This window comes from Pseudopodoces humilis, chromosome 1 (assembly GCF_049639895.1).
Source record: "Pseudopodoces humilis isolate 2021_Gansu_Grassland_sample_001 chromosome 1, ASM4963989v1, whole genome shotgun sequence".
Lineage (NCBI taxonomy): Eukaryota > Metazoa > Chordata > Aves > Passeriformes > Paridae > Pseudopodoces > Pseudopodoces humilis.
This window is the reverse complement of record NC_142200.1, coordinates 26,797,499-26,824,214: the sequence shown is the minus strand read 5'-3', so window position 1 is coordinate 26,824,214 and position 26,716 is coordinate 26,797,499. Positions and strand designations below refer to the sequence as shown.

General features: G+C 34.8%; 1 protein-coding gene across 5 annotated transcripts in view; it reads left to right on the top strand.

Moving 5' to 3' along the window:
* The window catches only part of RALYL (RALY RNA binding protein like), a 358,154-nt gene that overhangs the window by 177,107 nt on the left and 154,331 nt on the right, over nt 1-26,716 (top strand). For all 5 annotated transcript variants that reach the window (XM_088055205.1, XM_088055194.1, XM_088055199.1 and 2 more), the window contains one exon: nt 5,912-6,190. In XM_088055205.1, the coding sequence (XP_087911331.1) occupies nt 5,935-6,190 (256 nt within the window). In that variant the 5' untranslated portion in view covers nt 5,912-5,934. The remainder of the gene's footprint in view (nt 1-5,911; nt 6,191-26,716) is intronic.

Here is a 26,716-nt window from a genome sequence, read left to right as displayed (position 1 = left end):
ATACTTTTAATGACTGCTTATTAAAGCAATTAATATGAATATTGAATTTTCTCCATAAAATATTTGTACAAATGCAAGATAAATCTATGTTGTGGGATATTTCATGCACAGAAGGACACTTCAAATTCTTAAATATTTTAAATTTTTCTGAAACACTAAAAAAAATTAATGTTACCAGTGTTCCTAAAATTCAACTGAAAAGTAGAGAAAAGATATGATATGATATGATATTATATTAATTTATTATATTATATTTATTATATTATATTATTGTCATGTCATGTCATGTCATATTATTATATGTTATACATATATGTGTTGTTGTTATTATATATATATATATATATATTAATATATTATGGCCTAACCTTTCTTTCTTGATAAATATTTTAATAATTATTGATTCTCTAAGCTCAAAGACAGTACATCACAGAAAAGCTCAGCTATTAAAGCAACAATTGGATCTTGATAATGACAAAAGTTCAGCTTGTTACTGAGGCTGGATAGCAGAAGGGCAGAGATTGCTTGGAAATGCTGAAAAGAGCAAAACCTCATGTTTTGGGTCCGAGGCTGACCACATGTTACAGTGCTGCATTTTGTCTCTCTAAGGACCAATACTATGATGTTTGATTTTTTGCCAGAATGACCATGTCCAGCTTGACCCCCAAATATCAGATCAATTAATTTCTCACAGTCTGTACTTGCTACTGTGGATTTCATTGTGCACACAAGCATGACTGCTCATCCGTGTGTCTGTTAGCGGCTTCATCTTTTTTAGAAGGACTTGCAATAATCAAATGTGCACTATGAATCTCAGTGTGTAAGCATCTTATATTAAATAGCAAAAATTAAGGTTTGGGATTTAATGGTGCTTAAAATAACCTATATGATGGAAATTTTCAAAGTTAAATTTTTTGCTCCACAGAATTACTCTTCTGCTATCACACAAATCTAATACATACCTGTTGATTACTTACTGGCTCAGCTCTAAACATGATCTCAAAATGAATTTTGTTTAGGGGGTGGGGGGAAGGTGAGAGAAGGAAAAAGAAAGTGAGTTTGATTTTTTCCTGTTTCCTTTGTAAAAGGAATAAATACATAAAAAAGTTTGATATTAAATCTCTATAAAAGTATAACAGATTTATTTAATTTTCAGAAAGGATTTGTATTCCTTAAAGATTTTCAATTTTGTTATTTCAGTTTTTTCTCAGTTGACCCTATTTTTTCCTAAAGACACTGCAAGTGTCTTTTCAAATCCAGTCAAAACTGTAGACTTTTTTATTTTATTTGGTTAAAAGTTTTTATTGTTGAAAGGAAAGAAACAGCACCAAAATAAAAGCACGTATCTAGAAACTCATGAAAGTATTACTAAATTTAATGAAGACAATGTTTTTTAAAGCAAAATTAGGTATAGACCTTAGGAAAAAAATTAAAAAGAGAGAAAAAATAGAAGAGAAAATCCAAGACATCAATGTAAAAATTTCCTAGTCTTCTAAAGATATTTATCTGATTTTTCTAATTATAACAGAGTTATTACAGGTTAGCCTGATTGGTTAATTCAGCATAGGAGAAATGCATAAGTACAAACCTTAAGACAATATTTCAGTATTTGGTAGAAATTTTACTTAGAGGTTAAGAGTTCCTCTTGGTATTTTAAACTAAGAAATAGTTGTACAGTCAGAAAAATGCTGGTGAATTGTTTTCAGAATCTCTTTAACTTAGATCCTCAGACTTTTATATATCCTAATTTTTTCTTGCAGTTTGACCAAATTGCTGTCTGTTCAAAGACAAATTTTGCATTTTACTGTGTGAATAATTATTGTGAATGTGCATAAAGCAGCACAGGGAGCAGAAGTCCAATAGGATTTTTATGGTCATGCCTTGACCCTACTCCCTAAAAGAAAAGCTTGAGAATTACTGGAATGTAGAATTTGACAAATTGTTCCCTTTCACTTTGCTTCAAGTTCTGTGTTTTCCCTGCACTGGGCTATGGCACAACTCTAAAGGGATTGTCTCCACCACTGTGGTGTTAGGCACAGCACCAGAGGAGAAACATCTGTGAAATGGAGCTGTGGGTTCACATTTGCATCTTACAGAAAGAAGATGAGTTTCACAGCTACAAAGAAATGCACTGTCATGTTGGTACTTAGCCAAACTTTGTCAGAAAATGCTGGAAAAGTGAAGGAAGCCAAGACATAAATTCTACTCCCCTTGTTTGCACTTCAAACTGACTGGTTTAGACTTTTCACTTGTATGTCCTGAATGATAGTATTTTAGTAATTTGGATGGATTACTAAATGGATTTTAGTAATTTGCATTTTCATTCCAGTTTGACATATTGGAAATGTTAATGTTTAAGAAAGAATTTTAGAGATCTATGTAGTTAAAGAAATGGTCTAATTTATAACATCTTTTTAAGCATACCAAGACCTAAACTAGTTACTTCTTGGTAGAATAATTAAATCAGCTACTGCATAAAACAATGCTATATGTAATGAAGTGCATTGAATAAATAAATATTATGAAGTTCACTGACAGCTAAGATATGCTTGGCATATGGGAGGTATTTATTACCAGAAAGGATCACTTCAATAGTAGAAAATTAGCAAGATACCTTATTGAAGGCTGCAAGGAAATGAGATTATTTCAGATATGTTTCTCTCTCTGTTTCATTTCTTTCTGCATTTGAATGAGGTACAGTGTTTGTGATTTTAGTCATAGCTCAGAGAATATGGATATAATTCAGTATTCACAGATGTATATTAGAAGTGAGGTGTAGAAGTTGCCATAAATTCTTTCCCATTGTAATAAAGATCCCACAGATCTTTGATTTTTATGAAATATACACAATAGTATTGTGACCAGCAAGGCAATCAAATCTCAATCATTTGTGTTAGTATTATTCTCACACTTTGAATTTCTGCAGCACATTTTCCTCACTGCTCATTTGAATATGAGAGAACCCACCAGACAACTACTTTTCTTTGTATTATAAAAATATTGTAAATTTGCATTGCAAAGAACAGCTACAAGAGAGAAATATTCAATGCCCTATTCAAAGTCTATTTAAATTAGTACATAGAAAAACTGGGCAAAAATAAAATGAGGATTTTTATGAAGTAAGAATAGTTCACCAAATCCCATGTTAAATGGCTGAACAATAGAGGAAATACAGTGTAGTACTCTGATGTTTAGAAAACAATTTTGGTGGTAATAAATAAAGACTTTCATTGCATATAATTTTCATGCAAACTTGACTTCTGGCAGATTTTCTGTAGATTTTTTTCTCCTTGGATTTCTTTTTTTAAAAAAAATATGTTGGGAGTGCTTAAGCATTCCAACTGAGGTCACATTGTGTTAGAAGTTATATATATATATATATATGTGTGTGTGTGTGTGTGTGTATGTATACATGTGTGTATGTATATATTTATTTATTTATATATATATATATAATATATATCCCATAGTAAAAATAAATGCCAGTCTGAAGATTAAAAAGTGGAAACAGAGGCACTAAAAGCATTTTACTGAGAGTCATACAGCAGTTTGAAGAGATGGGTCTACCGATCCAGGCTACTGCTTTCCAGACCAGTGATCATACTTGTGATAAACTACCTCTATGAGTTTATTAAAATAAGTTCAGCTACACACTTGATAAATGTACATAATATCAGCAAGATGCTAAGAATTGTATTAGAATAGATACAGCTTATTTTCCCTGTATCTTTGCAAAGATAAACACAATACTCTCCATGGTAAGTTTTCTCGGTAGAGTGGTACTTGAAGTGCTGCGCAACTCAGCACCACAGTGAACACCAATTGTTCTCTGCTCATCAACAACCCGACTGCACTAACCTTGTTAGTCTTATACCTTGTTACTCTTATACCTTGTTACTCTTATACCTTGTTACTATTATACCTTGTTACTCTGCCATGTTACCTCTTCAGTTTGGTCCATCAGGGCTCTTTTAGCCAACATGGCTGTTATTTTCATTTTGACTCCTGTGCAAGAAAGGTGTATCTAAGACAGGGTTAAACATCCTGGTTCTCAGAAAACATCAGCAGTCTACTTCATGCTAATATGGATCTTAGTATGCATTATATTTACGTTTTGTAAATGGTTTGCCTTCATAATATCGCCTTCATAGCTACTTTGGATGTTCACAATATTCAGGTTAGCTATATGCAGACATGACTTCAAACATTCACAATATGCACATCAATCTAGAAGTATACTGTATTGAATTTGTCTTATGAGGAAAGTCAGAGGCTTGCATGCAAGGCAGTTTTCCTGGTTTTCCATGATGAAATCTGTGTGTGTACACAGCATGTTATGTTTCCACAACGTATTTAAAAATCAATAAACTTGGAGGAAAGCATCCTGTTTCTTTTTTTCTTCAGTGTTTTCTCTAAATGCTGTAATAGAAAGTAAGTTGCCACGCTAAGTTGTTCAAGTGAAAGCTACTTGGCCGGCAGCTCTACTGCGTACTTTCATTCAATAAAGCAGGCTGTTTGCTGAGACCAGGATTGCCCACACATCTCCATTGTATGTTCTTGTCTGGAGGGTGGGGTTTGTCCATCCTCTGGGATAGAGGCAGTCAAAGTGCTGATGGCTGTTTTGTTCACCAGGTATTCTGTAGAGTTCAGTGACGATGGTTTCTTTTTTTCTCTTCATGTAGGGTAGCTACTGATTTAAAATATGACATTTCCAATTTAAATGTTCAGAATAGAGGTTATTTCACCTTTTCATTCTGAGGAATGAACTGAGTTTTAACTGTGAAAATTCTGTGGTTCTCTTCTTACCTGAGTTGTTACGCTGATCTAATCAAAAGTATGAACAGTTTAAAAAATAGTAACATAGTTCTTGGCTTTAAGACACAGCCTATATTTGACTGCTGCCCAAATGACCTTCTTCTTCCAAAATAAGTCTTCTCTACTTAAAGCTATGCATATTTTTGTCATTTCTGTGGTCTACTAAAGCTAAAGAAAACCTAGTACAGAGTTGGGACAATTTCTTTCATTTCATTTCCATAGAAGTAAATTGACATAAATAGAGGGACTGCTGGCAGGTGGAATTTGAATACAAATGAAAATCACATGTACTTCAGAGGGGTGAGGCTAGATGAACACAAAAAGTGTTAGGTTTTTTCCTTCTTTTACCAAATCCTTCCAAGAAATAATGTAGTTATTACCATTAGAGATTTACCAGGATGCATTTTGACTTGTGACCTCAGATAAAAGAGCAAAGAAGCAAGAAAATCTGTATTCCTAAAGTTAAAGTGGTTTATTTTCCTACTTTTTAGTTCTCAGAACATAAGCCACTGTCTTTTCTCACTTTTTTTGTACTGAATTTACAGGGAAAATTGTTCTGATAGAAACATATTGATTGCAGTAAAGAATTGTATGTTACCTGCCTTGCACACCTCACAGTGATATTTAACTGGTGAGAAATGTGCTCTAACTGACACCAAACAAAAGCAGAGTTGTTTTTCATTTTAAGAGTTTGCTCTCTACATGGCCTTGAATGTTCATTTCTTCGACAGTACATAATGATTCATTCTCTTGCTTTGCAGTTTCTAGATGGCTAAGTGCTTAAAAAGTCAATATTGAATTTCTAAGCAGAAATCCACATATGATTACAGTAAAGCTCTGCTATCACAGCATTATATTAAGTGATGTATTGGTATATTTCACATCTATAAAAATAAGAGGTTTAAATTTTACTTTTGAGCAGTATTTTAAAATGTTCTATCTTGATTTTATTGATAATATGTTTTAGATAGTTTTATTCTTTTGAGTTGAGATTCACCCAAAGTGAAAAATGAAAAGTGAATTATTGCTGGAAAAATCATCCATAGTCAGGGTAACTGTACGCTTAAAAAATTATTCTCTTTGTTCTTTATTTAAGGTTTAAAGCCAAGTGATCCAACCATGACTGGCAAAACACAGACCAGCAATGTCACCAATAAGAACGACCCAAAGTCCATCAATTCCAGAGTCTTCATCGGTAATCTGAACACAGCTATTGTCAAAAAGGGTGACATTGAAGCAATCTTTGCCAAGTATGGGAAAATAGTGGGCTGCTCAGTGCACAAAGGTTATGCGTTCGTACAGTACATGAGCGAGAGGCACGCGAGGGCTGCGGTGGCAGGAGAGAATGCCAGGATCATTGCAGGGCAGCCACTAGGTAAGGAGTTGTTAATACCTTTAAAATACTGCTATCTCTTTCCTTTCTGATTTTAATATCATCTGCTGCTTGTGCCTGCAGGACCAGCAAGTTTGTTTTGCTCTTGTTCTATCTCAGCATATTTCCAGGATGTTGGAACTGGCAGAATTTTTAACATGCAGTATGTTACTTAGGTATTACAAAATATTTAGTCTTATAAACTGCTTATTTATTAAACAGATCACTTCTGAGAACTTCTTCTTATACTTAGCTTTGTAATTCCGCTGTAGTGAACAGGATTAGACTTTTGAGGAAAACATACCTATTTTTTTTAGACTCTAGTTAGTAAATTTAGTGTAATATAACAGGACTCATCTAATAGATGTAACTATCTTTCATCTAATGAATCTAAAATGATACCCAGCCCAGTGATGCGTCAGATGTTATACAGAAGCAAAAGAATACTTTTTATTTCTCCTTGAAATTGTACCAAATCAAACTGTTACGGCGTTATTAATTTAGAGATGTCTATTATTTTAAATTGAGGTTGCACTTTTCCCACATAATACTGTAAACATTGTTCACCTGAGTTCCAAATAAACAAAAGAAAAAAAGTAATATTTTTGTTTTCTAGTGCATTGTCATGAATGCTTAAGTGAAATCTAGATGTTGCATAATGCAACTTTTACCTCTGTAAGCTATATTTAATTACGTATGTAGGCTGTTAATGATAAGCTCTGGAGTCCATTACTAGCCTCACCTGCCATACAGTAGTAATGCACAGTAGAGCAAGATGTTTTCTAGGATTCAGAAGTCTTTCACTAGACCTCTGAACTGTATTGCTCATATCCAACCCCAGGTGTGTAATGGCTATGTCATATGTAAAGGGGAAGTGTAGCCTGTGTTTTGGCTGTAACAAGCCATAAAGAATAGATTTGGCTTGTTCATTTTCAGTGTCGTAGGCTGTAGAAATCTATTTTTCTGATTGTTTGTAGAAACTGAAGCATTTGTGTTAGATGGGTTTTTCTTTTATCACAGTTGTTGAACAGTAATTTTAAGTTTTATAACTCCTACCTTTGGGGTTTAGGAAAAAAACAGATTAAATAACTTCAATTGTATTCAAGGGGAGATTGCCTTCAAACTTCATTAGGAAAAGTCATATAGATGAGTGAAATAAAAGAACTCAAGTGATAAAAGCAAGGCAGCAAAGTCAGTCTGTGGGATGGCATTATTAGAAGATGTTTCCTGAAGCAGTGTTCTCTATTCGAGCAATAGGCCATGTAATGCCATCAGTGCATTATTTACAGCTTCTTGAACACTGGTCTGACCAGATTTTTTAAACTGTGTTTTCCTAAGGCAATAGATCTGTTATTACTGTGATTACTGTTGCTAGACTCTTTAAATATTTCTTGTGGCATCTATAGTATGCCAAGCATTTTGTACAAGGAAATGCCCTTGCACTGCTCTGTGTACTTTTGTGCTTTCTGTAGCAGGGAAGTGAATTTGTTGCAAAGGAAATTAAATGACCAGTAATTATTTGAATTGTTTGAATCTTTTAATAATAATAGAAATGGTTTGCTCAATATTAAGTTTCACCTGTTTAATCTTAAAATACTTTGATTTTGCTGCACACTCTCCTGAGTTCCTAATATATCAAGGAATATAAGGAATAAGCTCAATATATCTGTCTCTCAGCTCTTAATATATCAAGGAATATAAAGAACTAGCAAGGTGAAATTTTCATTTAGCTGTTCGTAATTTGCTCTTTTTCATATGATAAGTACAGTTGATTTCAGTGTGGTTTGACAAAAGGAATGAATTTGTAAAAAGTGGTGCTTCTCATTGAAGAAATTGTTTCTGTGAGTTCTTTTAATTGGCGGTAGGCATTAACAGTCATCTCACATTAATGAGTAGATGACTGAGAAAATATACTTGGGATTATAACCCAAAACATCTTACGCACAAATAGTGCATTATTGTGAAACGTCTTGATAAAAATTACTTTTTTCTCTGTCCTGAGAACTTTGCATTCTGAAATTGATAGAAGTAATGAATTTATATTAACAGTCAAGTTATGGAAAAGGACAAGAAAATCCTGTTACATATGTACAAATAAACTTGATTAACATAGCTGAATTTCCTTTTAACTTGAATTAGAATATATTAGTAATATGAGAGATGGATGATAATCAGTTATGGAAAGTTTTTTGAACAAAGGAATATTTGAAAAATATTATCCCAGGTTATACGCCTGGGATAGACTATACTATAGTATGTCTGGAATATACTATACACTCAGTACCTCACAAAAGAAAGCATAACTTCATTTAGATTGCATTATTAATGTACATTAGCCCTTTCATGGTATAGTCAACTGAACCATTTACATTAGCTCCTGCCTTTTACTGACTAATGTCATTCAATATTATGTACCTTTATCCTTGAGTCAGAAACTATTCATAAGTATGTATCTGAAATTAAAAATTGAAGCTATAAATTCTTATAGCTTTTTAGAGTGCCTCACAATTCACTGGGTATCCTGTCTAAATGTTTCCTCTGAGGTGGAGTCACATTTTGTTTAGCAAATTCCTCAAATTAGGTGTACAAATCTAAAACACTGATATTGTCCTCAGTCTTGCCAGCTTCCTGTGGCTCATTATTATTGGCCTGTCGGTCTTGTCCATCAGTTCTGAAGCTCCTATTGAGGTGCTTAGTGGCCAGTGATAAGTAATGGTGGTGCCATGGATACCGCAACTTGACAGAAGAGAATTTCATCAGCTGTGTGATTATTTCCAAGCTTTCTGTTTCATAAAGTGCAACACTTCTAAAAAGGTGTGGGGTAGAGATCATAAAAAAATATGCTTGGGAAATTTATTGCTGTTACTGTGAAGTTGAGTGTAGTTTCTTGAAGTAATATTATGTCTTCATGGGAACAGCATGTTTTTCTGCCCACAGGACAGAGACAGGTCGGTATAGGGAACAAGAGTCTGCTTCACAATGATTATTTTGTAATTGCTTCAGGCTGGAGTTGAGAAAATATTGAAGTGGTTCTAGGACAAAACTGCAAGTTGTGTTCTTAGTTGTGGGAACACATCCACATTATCAATTCTTCTCGAAATTTTTCACCCATTTAATCACACCTATGAGTTACAGAATATTTGTGCATATCCACTTCCTTTCCAAATAGGACAAAGAGACAGAATGAATAGAAATTATTGTGAGGAAATAGTGAGTCTGGTCTGTAAACTTTACCAAGGGTAATTTCATCCTTCTCTGGTGAGAGGAGGATTAGACACCTGCTTGCTCAGAAATGAGTGGTGGAAGTCCCTCATTGCAGCTGAGGGCTGAGGAAATGGGCTGTAACCTTTCTCATAGTGAGGAGCCAAGCCTAAACACAGGATTTGAGGTGCAGCCTCACCAATGCCAAGTGCAGCAAGATGATTACTGCCCTGGTCCTGCTGGCCACACTATTGCTGATTCAGGCCAGGATGCCACTGGCCTCCTTTGGCCACCTGGGCCCACTCCAGCTCATGTTCAGCCACTGCTTACCGGCACTGCCAAGTTCTTTTCCTCCAGGAAATTTCCAGCCATTCTTTCCCCACTCTGTAGCTCTGCATGGGGTTCTTGTGACCCAAGTGCAGGACCAACATGTGGTCTTACTGAACATCATCCATGGCCTTAGCCCGTTGTGTCTGTCCAGGTCTGTCCCAGTCTGTCCAGGTCCCTCTGTAGTGCCTCCCACCCAATTTGGTGTTGTTTGCAAACTTGTTGAGGGTGCACTCCATCCCCTCACCCAGATCGTAAATAAAGATTTTAAAATAATGATATATGTAGCAGCTTCTGTCTAAAATTCTGGTATAGCTGTCATAGCAACTTCTAAACCATAATGTTCCTTTGATTATTCTTGGTTTATAGTTTATAGCCTTTTACTTTATAAGACCTTAATCATTATGACTATGTTTTGTCTGATTTCATGTGCATTTTTATACCAGGATAACTCCTTTAACTTGAGAATTTTTCTTCATTTGTGCCTGTGTATAAGCCAGGCCATCTCACAGGTATTTTATCAAATCAAGGTAAATGGTGTAAGGCTCATGCATTAGTTTTCATGGAAGACACATGGAATTTCATTTTTGGATCCTTAGGTAAAGGAAAGATTACAGTACCCAGACTACAAGAGATGATGTATTTCTTCAGTTGATGCCCTTTTTAATTAATACATTAGTTCATCTGTAGCTTGAATCTTGTTTTGTTGCTGCAATATTATTCACCTGTGTCTGCCTTCAGGTCTAAATTAGATGCAGTCTCTGAATACCAAATGAGTGCATATTGACATGTAGTCTAAGGTGAGATGCTGGTTGCAGATATTTATTTTGGAAGACAAACTCTTTTGCACATCGTTTTGAGAAGCACAAGAGCCTGAAGGGGCTTTCCAAATTTTAACTACACAGTAGAAAATATCTAAGGAGAATAGTAGGTAATAAAGGGAGACTTTAGAGGCACTCAACATATACCTTTGCTGCAAATTAAACTGATGTGATAATGGGGCTGTTTTATCTTTTGTTTCCCTTGCCTCTACTCAGAACCTATCTTTTCTATTTCATGTTTGTAATGTCTAACAACACTGAGAGACTTACATGTCTGTTTGCAGAACAAGGACTCTCCAGACTGAATCAATTTTTCGCCTCAGTCTGAGCTACAGAAAACATTATTGTGTCATGAAAGTTTCTGTCTTAAAAGGAATAAATACTTATGCTGTTTTAGCGAACTAATTTGTGAAAAAAGCACTTTGGCCTAAAAAAATGACAGATTTACCCAAATTTTCTGGATGACTAATCTTTATCTAAGCCAATGGTAGGCTAAGATAAGTTGCATCTGAATTAGTGGTTATTCCATTTCCACTTTGTCATCAGTTTTCAGTCAGTAGCATGGAAGCGTACCAATCTTTTATTTGTACAAACATAACACATGATTTGTTAGAGCTCTCTTGGTACTCTTACCCACCTAACTCCCACTAATGTAATGACAGGAGTTATTAGGAAGGAAATGTTTTCTTATTTTAAAGACTATAATGGAGCAGCATCTGAAAAGTTTTCTTATTTTGCTTCTGACAAATCTGTAAAGACTTGAGTTTTAATGTGGGTCAAAACATCTCAGGCAAGGACAATGACTATCTTAGAGAAATCCCAGAGACTGTAATTATATAATTAAAAAGTGGGAATGTTAGATATTTTGATGTATATTTTAATGAAATATTAAAAATAAAAAATATGTACACATAATGATTAGTCATATATTCAAATTTTATTTTAAGTCATATAGCATTTAGAGACTGTATATTGCATTTCCACACTACTGGACCAGAAAGGGCAATGCACTTCACAGAAAATTCTTTGGTGCATTGTAACTTCTGCAGGCTATATTCTGATATATTGTATATTTACACCATGGAGCATTACACCATGGAGTAAATAATCTGAGAACTGTAACTCATTAATATGCAGATAATTTTCTAACAAAATGAGACTTAGAAAACAAAGTATTTAAGTTTTGATAAGCCATGATAACTTTTTATCATATGGTTTTCAACACTTGAGTGCTGTCCTGAAAAGAATATTGTATTCTTCTGGTAAAATAATGCACTTTTTAATGAATAGTGTTTAAGCAAAAGCAAAATCATGCTTGTGAAATTCTGCATAAGGAATTATCATTATCATGTAAGTTTTAGAATAAAAAAGTTTAATAAGCATTTAATAATTTCTGCTTCAATCAGTAGAAAATGTTTATCCATATACCTATAAAACTTGTTAGATGTTGTGAGTTTTGGGTTATTGTGGGGATGACTTTTGCATTTGCTGAACCCATAGAATTATTTGTTTATTATTGTAAAAAGTAATACCAATTCCTTTTTGTAAAACAGCTGTCAAAATTCAGGACAAGTTTTCAGGGAGTTTATTTGATCCAGTACTTTTTTTATGCTGAACTAAACATAAACTAAACATAATGATAAAGCAAAAAGACCAAGTGGTCTTCCAGAATCAAAAAAAAACAGGGAGAAAACCCACAAGGCTAGTGCATTTGTAGCCAAGATGAACATAACAGAGTGAAACTAGGGTTATCAGCCTAGGCTTGCACTGTCTTTAGTAAGTCCTTTCCACTAAATTCCATCTTAGTCAATGTCTTCACCACCAAGCCCTCAGGCACACACAGATTGTTACAGAACATCTGAAAAATCATTAATTATCCTTCCACAGCTTAGTTCAGATGAGCTAAATTTTACCCACTAGAACTGACTCTTTTATCCCATTACAACCTTGGGAACCATTGTAATCCTGTTTCAGCCTACTCTGTGCAGGAACAGGGATCCTATCCAAAGCTATCTCATAAGTCTCAGCCTTTTTGCTGCCTACCCACGCCCTTGTGGTCTTGGTGAAGTCTGTGCAACAGCACACATGGGTGTCAAGTCTCACTTTAGATGACCTTGGATACAGCAATCATTGTTCATAGGATCTTCTAATAGTAGACAATTTTCATCTTGCCCTTACTGTTACACATTTTGATGTCTGCCAATACTTTATAGCTTCTATTGTTGCAGTAAGATTCTGCAGCCATAGCAGCAGATTATAACCCAGTTGTTTCATGCTCATGAACACAAAAACATGATTCAATCTTGTTGTCACTCCACAGTCCTGATTTTTGTGCACTTCTGTAATCAATATTTCCTCATCCTGTAGTCACATTGACACGAACCATTCCGTGTACTATCCATGCTCATATAAAGGTAGGATGGAAGGGTGGTTTTTAACAATCATCCCTCAGCAGGTCAGGGCAGGGCACCATTGCACAGTTGATGTATGCTTGCTCCAGAAGACCAAGCAGAATTCTTCATCATGAAAGAAAAACTCATATTCTGATAGAATTACCCCTTTCCTTAGATTGAGAATACCTGGAATAGGAATGATTGAGTTTTACTCCCCATATTTCACAAAAGTTTCCATTTCTCTCTTATTGAGACTTGGTCAATTCCAAGCAAAACTACAATTTAAATATATTTTTCATGTTCAATTCATGTAAATGTTAAGTCTGCCCTCCATCACAATCCCAAAAATGATAACCTGATTGCTTGCCATCAACAGATGTTATTGAAAGAAAACCTTTCCTTCGAGGCTTTGTAGAGATGCATATAAAGATGCATTTAGTCTTCTGCATGGCCAGCTCATCTTTAAAATCATTGACAAGGTGTTATTATGGGATCTTTCTATGTCCTTCTCTGCTGTTTGACATGTCTGTATATAGTACAGGGCTCATCTGCATGAAATTACTTTTTTCATCATTTCATCCCTGGGTTTCATAAACACTTTAAATCTTGCAAGATGGGCCTGATATATCCCTAGTAATTTTGTAAGAGCTTTTCAAAACATTTGGATTATGTTATCTCAAAGATCTCAGTACTAAGCCTTTATTATGTGCATGTCTTGATGAGGTTTTTGATGTTTGTGGGGTTTTTTAGCAAGCCATATCCAGTAGGTCCTTCTGGATTTGAACTTAATGATGTTTTATTTTTGTTGCAGGTCTGTAAGAAGTTACAAAAAAGTGTTTTCCTTTGTGGCAGACAGAATTCTGTATCTTTTCTTAAATATTCTTGCTTTGATTAATGACTGCCAGGATCACTAAATTGTATAGCTATTCCATAGTGTTACATTCTGAACAGTCATAACATCATGCAGTGCTAAAAACATTGTTATGATAGGTTCTCTCATAATATTTGTCTCTATGTCTCATGTGGAATGCACAGTACAAAAACAAGAACTATCTCTAGGATGCTCTGCAATTTTTGGTTTGGTATGCTAGGAGGTCTTGAAGTCTACAGCTTCCCTTATTTGCTTGATCTAGCTTGATTTAATCTGATAGACTATTTTCCATGCATTTGACTTCTTTCACTTCAAATAGAATCCCATCAAGATTGAGTCTTGATATTTTCTTTTTGATCATTTGACAGCACTTTACTATTTATTTCACATGTACCGATGCTGTTAGAGTTGCTAATGTCTTGTCACTTGTTTTTTATTTTTATGTGTGCCTTCCATATATACTTGTTTTCTTTTCTTTTGTTAAAACATTTCATTGGAGACCTTGTTCCAAAAGGTATATAGAGAACTGCTACAGGTTATATGGAAAGAGCAGAGAATCAGAAGATTTCTCATATAAATCTTACAGGCCAATATTTATCTTTCTAATATGCAATTTGAGGTATGGGGGTTTTTAACAGGTATTCAGCACTGAATGGTGACAGGACAGAATAATGCTATTTTAGTGTACTGCAGAATCTAGGTAAGTCACAGCGTTTTTATTTGTCTTTGGGCTATGATTACTAAAGCCATGAAATAGTTTTGCCTCCCAAGGTACCACACAACTGTTTGGAGGAGAAAGCATAGAAAATATTTCTCCTGCCAGAATACTGATGTAGCATAAAAACTTCTTCTCCTAATCATAGTCTAAATTCATGGAAGCTGGTCTTTAGCATGAGGAGCTTTTAGGGCCACTCTTCCTGTTTCTTTCTGTTAACAGCAAGCTCAGGTAAAATGCAACTTTCTACTTCTGTACAGCTTAACTGAGACAAGAAATGCTTTGAAAGTGCATTTGCTGTATTAGGTTTAATTTCATGTCTTAATCCTATTTGCATTTCATAACTAAGGAAAATAGGAAAATACAGCTGAGGAAATCTGTTTCTTTCTCAGGTTTCATTTTTAATCCTGCAATTCTTTCAACAGGAGACACTCTCATCAACAAAACTGTACAAGTCATGTATACTGAGAAAAAAAACCCAAACTTAGTTGTTTATAACTTTTTAATAATTCAGTTATTTTTCAGCACATCATACTGGCAAAGTAAAATTCACAGGCAAAAGAAAAAAGGAAAATTCAACAAATTAAATGTTCTTATTCTATACTACTTCTCCCTTCTCTAGAAAGAATGTTAATATTAATGATCTCCACCAAAAGCTTATTAATTTTCAAGTAAAAGTAATTTTCTAGGTATGTTAATGACTCAGAACTGAACACTGTTCATATCCTTGATTGTTATAACCCCTTAAGTGACTTCAGTACCTCATAAAAGATTAATGGAAGCTGAATCAGACTTTTTTAATGGCAATGCTTGTAATTTTTGAAAGGCTAACTGAAAAAGAATGATGTTTGGTTTTAGTTTACCCTAGAGAATACCTCGTATTACTTACAAAATGATAGTGTATCCTTAAGAAGACATTGTTTCTGTTCAAAACTGACATGGAATTTCTACATGTAAATTCAGATATGTGAGTTCCTCAACTTTCTCCCAGTAAATGATAACAGGCAGGTAGCTAAAAGCTGTGGATATGCAATACCTTGTCCCCAAAATAAATACAATCATTTCCACAACTAAAGACTAAAGGTGGACAGGAGCTGCTTGAAAGTCTTTGTTGTCATGGGTAAGATTTGTTTATAATTATAATTATAACTATAATTATAATTATAAGTTTGTTTGTTTGTATGTTTTTATTTTTTGTGAAATGGTGTGCTAAAAGAAGAACTGTTTTTCATTGTGGAAATATCAGTATTTTCATACTTTTTTCTTTTAGTCATCTCTCTTGCTTGTTTACCTGGTCTCCTCAATGTAAGTGTGAAGTGACTTGATGTTATCCAAACACTTTTATTACAAGCACACTTATTCATACACTTTGTTAAAACCTCATAAAAAAACAACATATCCAATTGACTTCTGTGGTTATTTGCTGTAGACAGCTGCCCCTGTTTTTTGCAGTTAAATGTCAAATTCTAAGCCTCCTGTGCTTTGTTTCATTCTGCTCCTAATGCTTCACAAAATCGTGAAAAGGATGAACAAAATGTAATGAGTTTGAAGTGTGGAATTAACTTTCAGATCCTGAAATAAATAGGGGAAGTGTATAATATCTTCTAGCTCTACAACTGGAAGGTTTCTGGACTCTATGAAGTCTATGTCTATTTAATTAGTGTTTCATGTGAAGAACACAATATTTTGCTGAAAATAGCAAGTGTAAAACAAAGAGTAGATAAAAAATAGACACTGGAAAACCTGTACTTGGCAAAATCTGAAGCCATTCCAAGCTGTGATTCACTTCTCAGCTGTATGATAATTCAACATCTTAAATTTTAAAAATACATTTAAAAATAATCCTTTTTAATAATATCTTGAGGTAAACTCTATCCCTTGATTTGTTACTGTCACAGTTTATGTTAAACTGCAGAAGGATTTGTGTTGAGAGAGAACTCATCTAGTCCAGCTACCTACTCAAAGCAAGGCTGACTCAAAGCAGTGAACAGTCCAGAAGGTTTTCCAGTCCTGGCTGTGAGGGTGACATAGCACATTGTGTTAAAGACCTTGCTAAAGATGAAGTGCACTAAAACCACCTCTTCCCCCATTCACTAAGTTATTCATCCCATCATAGAAAGCTCACTGGGTTGGTCACAGTTTGCCTCACTAAATGCACTTTATCCTCATTACTAAGTCCTCATCATCTTGTCCTTGAGTCTGCACACAGCTCCTAGGATGATTTGCTTGTAGTTGTCCAGTTTGTTTTGCTGGGGTAGTCCACCTTCAATACTGAGGTTCATCCTGATCGCTGAAGTGTTGCCTTACAGCAACAGATCCACTGTCCTGCTCCAAGCTGCACAGATCATACACAGACAGTTCCCAAAAATCTTGAGGCCATGATTTGCTTTTTCTTATATTCCTTTTTTATTCCCTCCTCAACCTCTTTTAAGTTCTGCTCCTTCACCACATTATTTCCTCTTAAAATATTCATGCTGTCACCCCCTAGCCTATTTTCCCAGGTTTTTTTAACTTTACAAATTTATCTGGTATTTATAAGAGCTTGACCCAGAAATGTCTCTCTTATTCATGACTTCTGTCATGCCACGGTGCCTTTATTTTTTTAAATGTGTAGTGTTTTGCTAGACTCAAACTGCTCCTTTTTGGTGATGTCAGAGGCTAGGATTAATCATCTGCATGCAAATCTTAATGTTTCCAATTGAGTGAGATAACACTGATTATGCCTGCAATTCCCCAGGGCCTATTTCTTGTCTTTGAAGATGGGTGTGACATTTGCCTTTTTCCAGTCATCAGGGAGCTCTCCTGATTTCTCCAGCCATTCAAAGGTGATGGAGAGCAGCCTCACAATAATATTAACCAGCTCTTTTACAGTCCCTGGATGCATTTTTTCAAGTCTCATATTTATTTGAATACTTAGAGTTTATATTTCAGTATATCATTATGAAAGCTTAACATTCAAAGAAAAGCAAACACCACGTTCGTTCCTAAAAACATCAGTAAATTTCTTGGCAGGTTCTCTTTTCCACAATAAGAATATTGGTTTTTTTTGGTTTTTTTTTCACTCAAGATTAGTAACAGGATTGTGATTTTAGATCTGATTTCAGAAGGTTCTTGTTTTGTAAATGCAGGCTATAATTACTCCAGGAGCTGATTCAGGTAGTACCCATAAAGGTGGCAGTTCTGCAAATGATGGCAGAACATGTAGAATGTGGACGTGCTCTGGAAATCTGTGCAAAGTTACAGGTTTTTGAAACCTTATAAAATTTGGCTATAGGATAATAGGTAGGATGTTAATTTTCTGCACTACTAAAACATTTGGGCTAAAAGAAATTAAACATCATGTAACAACAAGAATCATTGGTTAGAGAGCTAGATAGATTTGGAGAGAAATTAATATTTAGGTAAGGTGAAAGATTTATTTTAATTAGAACTCTTTTATCTTACAAGGCTAAATTGCTAAATTGATTTGAACAATTAAGAGAACGCTTTAAACAGATGCAGTTTTAGAAAATCAACACTATAAGAAAAAGCTTTTTGGCTTCTTTTTTTCTGTTTGGGCTTTTTATTTATTTCTTGGAGTTTTGTTTTATTTAGTTTTTTCTAATATACTTCAGTGGCAAATAGGACAAAATTACATCTAGAATTACAGAGTCATTCCTAATTGATATATCTAGAGTGAAAATTACTATTTGTCTTTGTACAAATTTGAAAATCAAGTTTGGTGCTGAATGATCTTGTTGCAGTCCTAGCAATTCCAATTGCCAAAGCTGGAAAAGTTCTAGTTATTGCTTGACTTACAGTAATGATGTTTGATAACTGTGTAAATAAGACCAGATCTGTGTCTTAGGCAAATTCTTAAAGTTATAGAGCTCATTATATTATATTTGGTTCTTTTGGAGTATTTTTACCTGGAGGGTGGGGGGAAGACGCTATTTTTACTTTATCTCAAACTTAAAGGAGCCATTATTTTAAGAAATATTATTTTTAAAAATATATTAGCAAAAATTTTAAAAGTGCAGTTTAATGTAGTTTTCCTATCAAATCCATGTACATGTATGAACACCTCAAAATGAACTGTGATGAGGCTTCAGCCATTCTGACCTTAATTAAAAGTAAATTCTAACAATGTTCCCAAGAGTGTGAAAACTGAGATTATGAAAACACTTCCATGCTGACACTTCTGTGAAAAACAGGCTAGTTTTGTGAGTAAGAAGGTGGCTGCTGATCTAGGGTTTTTTTTCCTTTCTAGGGTTTATTTTATTTCTTGGCCAGACTTTGTTGAAAACTTTTAGAGAAAATTTAAATGTAAATGATCAAATTACAACAAGATACAATCAACACTCAAACTAGCAATGCAGCATCTGGAAAAGCAGTTGTGAATTTTTACAGCCTGACTTTAGAGGTCTTTATTTTCTGTTAATTGGCACTTGTGTCTGCTTTATTTGTTTCGTTGTCTTAAATTTTGGTTTTGATGTATTTAAATCCACAGGCAGACATGGAAGAAACGGCAGAAAAAAACCTGGATTTTTTAGATGTGAACAATAAAAGTGGTTTTGTTGGGATTTTTTTGGTCTAGAGTGCAAAATAAGGTACCAATTTCAATCTAATCTGATGTAAATTCAAAAATATTTTGGTCTCAGACAAAGTCTTGGTGTATAAGAGGAAAAAGAAAGACACTAACTCCATTAGGAGCATATTGACCGGTACATAGTGAACAATAGTAAGATACCAGCTTTACGACAAAATTCTGCTTCCTTTTTCTACCAGTAGTGGAACAGAAATACATTAATAGAAGCAAAGCTTCTATTGTTCCAATTATATCACTTTTTCTCTTTTTCATTTGGTCTTTGTCATTAAACTCTTGATTATTACTAACATTTACCACACTTAGAAAGAATAACTTCTTTTTTCCTTACACTGATATCTGTTCATTGTCATACAGTTAGTCTTATTTTGACCCTTTCAATAAAATTCCTCTATTACTAGTTTTTGTTTGCCTCTCCCTGAAAAATCTACTTTCTCCTTTTTCTTATAGCAAGAGCTTGTTTAACCAACAGCTCTTGCTGCCTTGCTACTTGCCTTGTTCCTCAGAGCTGTTTCCTTCAGGCTGTAATGGGAAGCTTTAGTAATTCTATGTACTTTCAGTTCCCAGTGAGACACCAGCATCCTGGTAAGGATGGGGATGCAGAGCTACATGGTCATACCAGGTGCAGCAGAAGCTCTAATACAGAAAACCTTGGCACATTTTGGCAAGGGACCAAAAAGTTTGAGAGTTCATTTTTTACTTACTTGAAGCATGGCAAAGCTCCCCATTAAATCCAATTTTCTTGAAGTAACATTGTCACAAGTACAACCATTTTACAAAAACAAAAATATGATTTGTTTGATTGTGTTCGGGCAGTATGGCTAAAATGCATAAACCGTTGGACAGAAATGTTTCATAGAAAGCTGCATCACAGAAGTTTATCTCACCATTAATTCATATTAGTTAGCTGGAACAGGACACAGAACAGGAAGGTGAAATATTATAATTTCAGGTATTTTCTCTGAAACTGTGTGCTGCTTTGATAGCAGTGCCTGAAAGAGAAACAGGTTTGGGGTCTGGCCTGCTGTCCCAGGCACTCACGGATTTAACCCCAGTTTCAGGAGCATGACATTAATCCTGCAAGGGTTAAGCATTCTCCCTGTCCTGGTCCATGTGCTTCATGAATTCTGTGAAAGGACAATCCAGGGATAGTAATTCACAGGAAATGTAATCTTTTATTTTTAGTGGTTATGTAAAATTACCAGTAGACTTCCAAGCCATCTGTTTTAAATTCTGATGGTATGCAGTATATCTGTAGTGAGATCCTCTGACAGTGAACTGCATCTTCACTGTACACCATATATTTGTCCCAGTAAAAGTTCATTAGTATTCGCAGGGATCCTCCAGCTCTGTGATACTACCAGAAAATGTCAAATTGTTCTTAGAATTTATAAGAAGGTATAAAATTCATGAGCTGAGACAATGAAAATCCCAAAGAATTGATGGCTACCATATATTGTACTCATGTTGGCATATGATTTTTTTATGTCTACAGAAATGAAGGCTAGTCACCTAACCTTTCATCAAGTCAGCATTTTCTGAAATACAAAGATGTGAAAAGTGCTTACTAATGATTGCCTGGCACCAATCCTAATATATCTAGAATGAGAACAAAAAGAAAAAAATTACAGCAAGTTCTATAGTATGACATCCCAATTCCAGTTTATCCTTCAATAACCTTCAGTCTACATGTCATTACGCTCTTGAATCTTGATAAGAAGAGAATGTCCTAGTGTTCTTCAATAACCTAGAAATTTAACTTGGATTATTTTTTTTTTAAAAATAAAGTAGTTATGTTAATGAGAATGGGTACCAAATCTGTGTAAAAAGACAGAAAATAGACACTGAGGTGTCTTGTGCCTTATTTGGACTCAAACCAAATGTCTGTCTATTACAAAATGTAATTTTCTAATTTAAAAACCTGTTGCAGGAGAAATCAGTATTGATAGATAAAGAAGAACCAATTATAGAACAAATATGCTCTGGTTGCTTAGGTACAAATGGTCACAAGCTGCTCTTGCTTAATATGCATGCTGCTTATAATGCCCAATTAGATAAACCTTGAAAGTAGATATGAGCAAGCTCAATTTGGAAAAAGTTGAAGTAGGCAAGTAGAGATATGATCAGGAAATATTAAAATATTTTAATTTTTGCCAAAAAAAGAGAAAAATAGTAATGAGAAGTGTATGGTCTGTTTAAAAATACACCTTAAAAGTCATAATCTAAAAAAGATGAAGGTAATAAAAATAGAAAATATAGAAAAATAGGATTAGATTAGATTTAAAAGTGCTTTAAGTACAAAGAGCAAAGTGATTTTTGAAAAAGGTTTCAACATGGGATGTTTGTTGTTTTAGTTTCAATATAGATAAATCTGTAAGGATTTTTTCTCCTATATTTGGAAATTGACAGATACATCCAGATCAGATGATGGCATGGTAATCATTCCAGAATCCATTACAGGGCTACAAAATAAACTATCTTTAAATACTTAAAATTAATTTTAATCCCAGAATTTCTGACAAACAAGCAGAGCTGCTCCCCAGGAGGTTCTCAGCTGCTAACATTTGGAGCATTATCTTTGGTAGGTCTTGAACTGGAGTAAGAGTTCCAGAAGGGTAGAATTTTTAGAGGGAGAAATTGTTCAGTTTATATAGTTTAAATCAAACCAATATCAAAGTGCTTTATTTATTTACTAACAACACAAGATTAATTGGAGCTCATGACCCATATCTATAACAAGAGATCATACTCAGTTCTAGGTACTTGCAAATTTTTATGAAATTATTCCAAAATTTTTAGCTCCCTCTCTAGTATTAATCTCAGCAGAGCACATCCCTGCTATGGGAGATGCGTGCCCAGGTTTCCCCCACCTCCATTCTCGAAGGTGGCAGCCAGGGGAGGTGATTGAGGCCCCCTGAGGTGGAGGTTCTGGGATGTCCCCATGCTGGCATTGCACGAACTGGATGCAGCAGCTTGGAGTTCCCGTGGAGAAGCAGAGCCCCCAGGCCATACAGCAATGTCTAGAAGGGTCACCACCCTGTTCCACTTCTCTCCTGCTCACTACAAATGTATGCTTCATCTGAATTTCTGTTTAGCTGACTTTTTCTTTTTTACCCAAGTGTCTTCTGGTAATTCTGGTAATTACTCCTTAATTTGGAAAATGGTTATTTTCCTTTTACCTTCATCAATTTTGGGCAAATGCCATCTCAGGCACTTCAGACATCCCACTCAACCACACTCTTACATTCATTCCTGTCTTGTTGGCTGCTGTTGTCCTGGCCTATTTGCCAAGGCTGGACCCTGTGAACACACCCACTAGAAAAAAAAAAGAGAACATAATATAAATAATTAAAAATGGTAAAAGGGCCAAGCTGTGTAACAAGAGTCCAGTTGTAATTATCTTAAATTGTAGAAAAAAATAATGAAATTGCTGGTGCGGGACTTGTATAATCAAGAATTGACTTGGGGATAATGTTACTACTGTCAGCATGACTTTACAGAAAATAGGGTTTGGGAAATTAAATATGTATTGTCTTTTATAATTTAACACCATATAATAAGGCTGAACTGATGGAACATAGTTCTGCAAGGCACTTGATTTATTCCAAGTGGAAATTCGATTAAGAAACTGTCTTATGACATAGTTGTGGTACATGCCAAATGGACTAAAAACTAGTCTCAAAAGACTGGTAAATGGGAAGTAATCATGCAGCAGGTGTGTGACTTTCGTGCAGTCCCTGTTAGAATAAGTTTTTTAATCATATTTTACCCAGTTGAAAAGACAGCAAAAACCACCGATCAAATCTGTAGATTGCACAAAGATGACAGAAATCATAAATGCAGAATAAAACAAGACATTGATATGAAAATAGAAAAGAAATACCAAAATAGGAGTCAAAAATGTGAGTCCTCTAGCTATAACATCTAACAAATTGATAATCAGGTCTTCAGCATGGGAGAAAAAGGTGCAACAAAATGTGAAGGCTGGAAGCTTAAATGAGAAAAAGAAAATCTCAAAATAGAGAATATTTTCTACAGTGAGGCCATTAGGAAAAGTGCACCAAAAAGTTGCAGTCAAAATTTCTAAAGTAAGCCTTGGATGTTATCATAAAGGATATGTTCTAGCTCTGCCCAGATTTAATTCAAGTAAATTCTGTGATCTGTTATAACAAACCAGACTGGAATTTTTTTCTGGACCAGCTGTGGAAACTTCCAAAGACAGAGATTTGCAGGCTCTTGGCTCAATACAATAAAGCGAGAAAAAGATAAAGTCTTTTAATTTTATTAAGGTCCCTAAGATTTATGTCTGATATTAGTAATCAATATATAGAAATTGCACAAATTGTCTGGTTTTGTCAGTGCCTTTGGAAATTAGATTAGCAATACCCACCTAATGACAAGGATGGCTTAATTTAGCCAACAGAAACAAGCAGGTTTTTTTCAATGGCATTTCCAATTAAATAAAGGAGAAAGAGAATAGGACTTAAAAACATTCTAAACCAGAGAAAATGTTTGTATATATTTCTTACAAGGTCTTCTTTACATTTTTCTACATATTAACAAAACTGATAATAATCTGTAAAAATAATATGAACCTGTAAATCAGAATTATTTTTTCTTTCTGTTCTACAGAAGCAAAAGATTTCCCTATAAGGGAAACATTCTAGACATAACTTCTTTTTTATTGCAACCTACTTTTTCATTCCAGACAAGCAGAGATGTATTTGCACCCACCTTTCTGACCATCACAAACATAATGTTATTTGTCCTTATGAAAAAAAAGACAGAAAACATAATAATACTATTAGCTTAATACCATCCTAATGTCTAAAGTGGTTTTATTCTTAGAATGAAATTAACACTGGTGTAAAGGGCTACAATCAAATTTGTTTGGAGAAAGTGCACTGATCTTGCTGGAATCACTGCTTCTTGAAACTTCGATTAGTGATCTCATTCATCTTCTGCAGCAGTTGTGTTCTACTTTGCAGTTGTATGTCAAATGATGATCACACATCCACCACATTCCTGAATGTTTTCTCTTTAGAGAAATCTTGCAAAATTTAGCAGAGAATATCTTAACACTTCTCAAATTCCTTCCTCAAATGATTAATCCCTGATGGTTCTTTATTTTGTGTCTGGGCTGACACCAGAAAAGATTAAGATTTTACTGCACTTATATTTCAGATCCTTATTTCAGTAGTTGCAGCTAGGATTCTTTCTCTTATATCAGGCTGTAGCAATTACCATCCTCTCACATCACCCTGAAATGTTGTTCCCCTCATGAGCATTCTGCAATTTCTCTTCCCAAGTAACTCATCTCTCCAGGTATGAGCTCAGCCACACAGAGGTCTTAAAATAATTTGAAAAGTCTCATTACTGTACTTTTTACAGTTACTTATGTAGCCCAATACATGTTTATAAAAGCATATATAGAAAATTAAGTGCTTTTATATGCATCTAAATAAAATGTATTTTAATATTAAATTTTGCAAACAGTATAATATTTGAAAAAATATAATATTTACCTTCTTTATAATTATAAAAATACAATAATTACCTTCTTCACCCAATTCTAGTCAGGCTGTAGCTGCAGAGGGAATTTGTTTTACAATGCAGGCACATCTCAAGCAATATCTTATGGCACAAAAAACCCAGTAGATTTTTAATTTGCATAACATTGCACATATTTGCATAAAATATTGCCCAGTGGTACTAAGAGCACCAGTTTCTCCCTAAGCCCCAATTAATTAATGTGTCCCTTCAGACTTAAGACAATTTATTATGCATTCTTAGTATAGAAACAGCAATTAATTATATGCTTCCTAGCCCCACATCAATCATTATGTACCCTCCAGACAGTTTTGCACCTCTCCTAGCCCCACATCTGGCTGGAAACACACCCTCCTCTTTTCCCATAGAGGAAGAGGCCTTCTGCAATTTTGCCAGTCAGCAAAGAGCTCCCTGTCCTTCTTGTCAAGGTCTGAAGTTACAGGACTGGCAGGGTAAAACATCACCAGCCATACTACTGTATATCTAAGGACAGGAAGAGGAGTGCAACTCATTTTTTGTACCCTTTCCTTTTTCCCCCCCATCCCTTTTTGTGAACTGTGTGCCTATTGCTGCAGCCACACTTGGGAGAAAGAACTGCAGTCAGCCTGAAATGATCCAACCATAGAAACCACTATTTAAGTTAAGTGCTTAAGTGTTGGGAATGAAAATTTAAAGGGGAAAATAAGTAGTAGGTGGTAGCTTAAGAAAAATGGTGGATTTTGTATCAACGTTTTTACAGATTTTATATTTTTATAATTTACTTATTGCTGATGGTCTGTGTGAAACTACACCCTTTGCTCTTAGGATGAAAAGATAAATTAATGTCCCATGTTTATCTGAGTGTTCTTGGATTAGATTACAAATTTTAGCTAACAACCTTATTCAAGGGTAGAGGTGAGGAAAGGTGAGGTTTCCAAAGATTTTTCTTTTTCCTTTACTTTCAGTACAAAGGTGAAGGTCATGGTTGCAGGAAAGAGGTAGGAGGGGATTAAAACTCTGTCTTCCTTCCCAAGACCTCCCTTGGCTGAGTGAGGCTGATACACCAAGGAAAGAGCATTTTGACCTGACAGAAAAAAAACTAAACCTTTCTTCTCTCCTTTCTTTTTGCTCTAACTTCTAGAATAACTTTAAATCCTTCTCCACAGTATCTGTTACTTGTATGGCACTTCTAGGCCCCATTAGGTGCACTGTACATCATCCTTCAGTTCTGTTCATTAAATTTAAAATGTGCATGCTATAAAATAACAATGGATTTTAAGTTTGCAAGGGGAATATACATTCTTTTTCCCTGAAACACTCTCTATATGTTGAATATTTATACCCATTTTTGTTTGTTCTGACATAAGAAGTATAGGCCTGCCAAAAGCCCCATTGTGACTATAAACTCAAGCATTAAAAAAGTAGCTTAGCTAAGTTTTTTTTATTAGCTGCTACCTATCTCTTCTGTCCTTATGCCCCCAGGGCTGAATCAGCACCTTGAAAGCATTCCTCTGCCCCTCACTGAAATAAGGGCCCCAAAGAAGCACAGCAGGAAGAGGGCAGCCTTTGGCCACGACTTCTACAGACAGGATTGGTCATGAAATTATTTTTAAAGAGCAAGAAAAAAGTATGTTGAATGCTATAGACAGGACAATTTGGTGGGAACTGGAGAGAACAGATATTTTTCTGCCTTAGAAGGATAATCTGCCTCTTTTTTATCTCTTTACTCCTTACACACTGTCAAAAACAGAGACCTGAAATGTATATATGTTCAGCTCCATCAATACTGTGCAGTTCAGTAACTTTGCTAAATCTGCTGCCTTCACATAAGATTGATTGCTTATTTTCTTTTTCAGAAAAAATATTTTTATATTTTTCTTATTCATCAAGTACTGTTTCAGGAGCTGCTACTAGATAGAATTCTTGAAAGCTGTATTAAGATTCTGTTTCCCCTTTTCATCTGTGTAGTCCACTCCAGCATCAGTAATGGTCCTTCCTTTAAGAGGGAAAAATAACTCAAGTCATAGCTATCCTGGACACCCAAAAATATAAAGAGATCTTTTATTTTCCTTAGGTTTCCCTCCAGA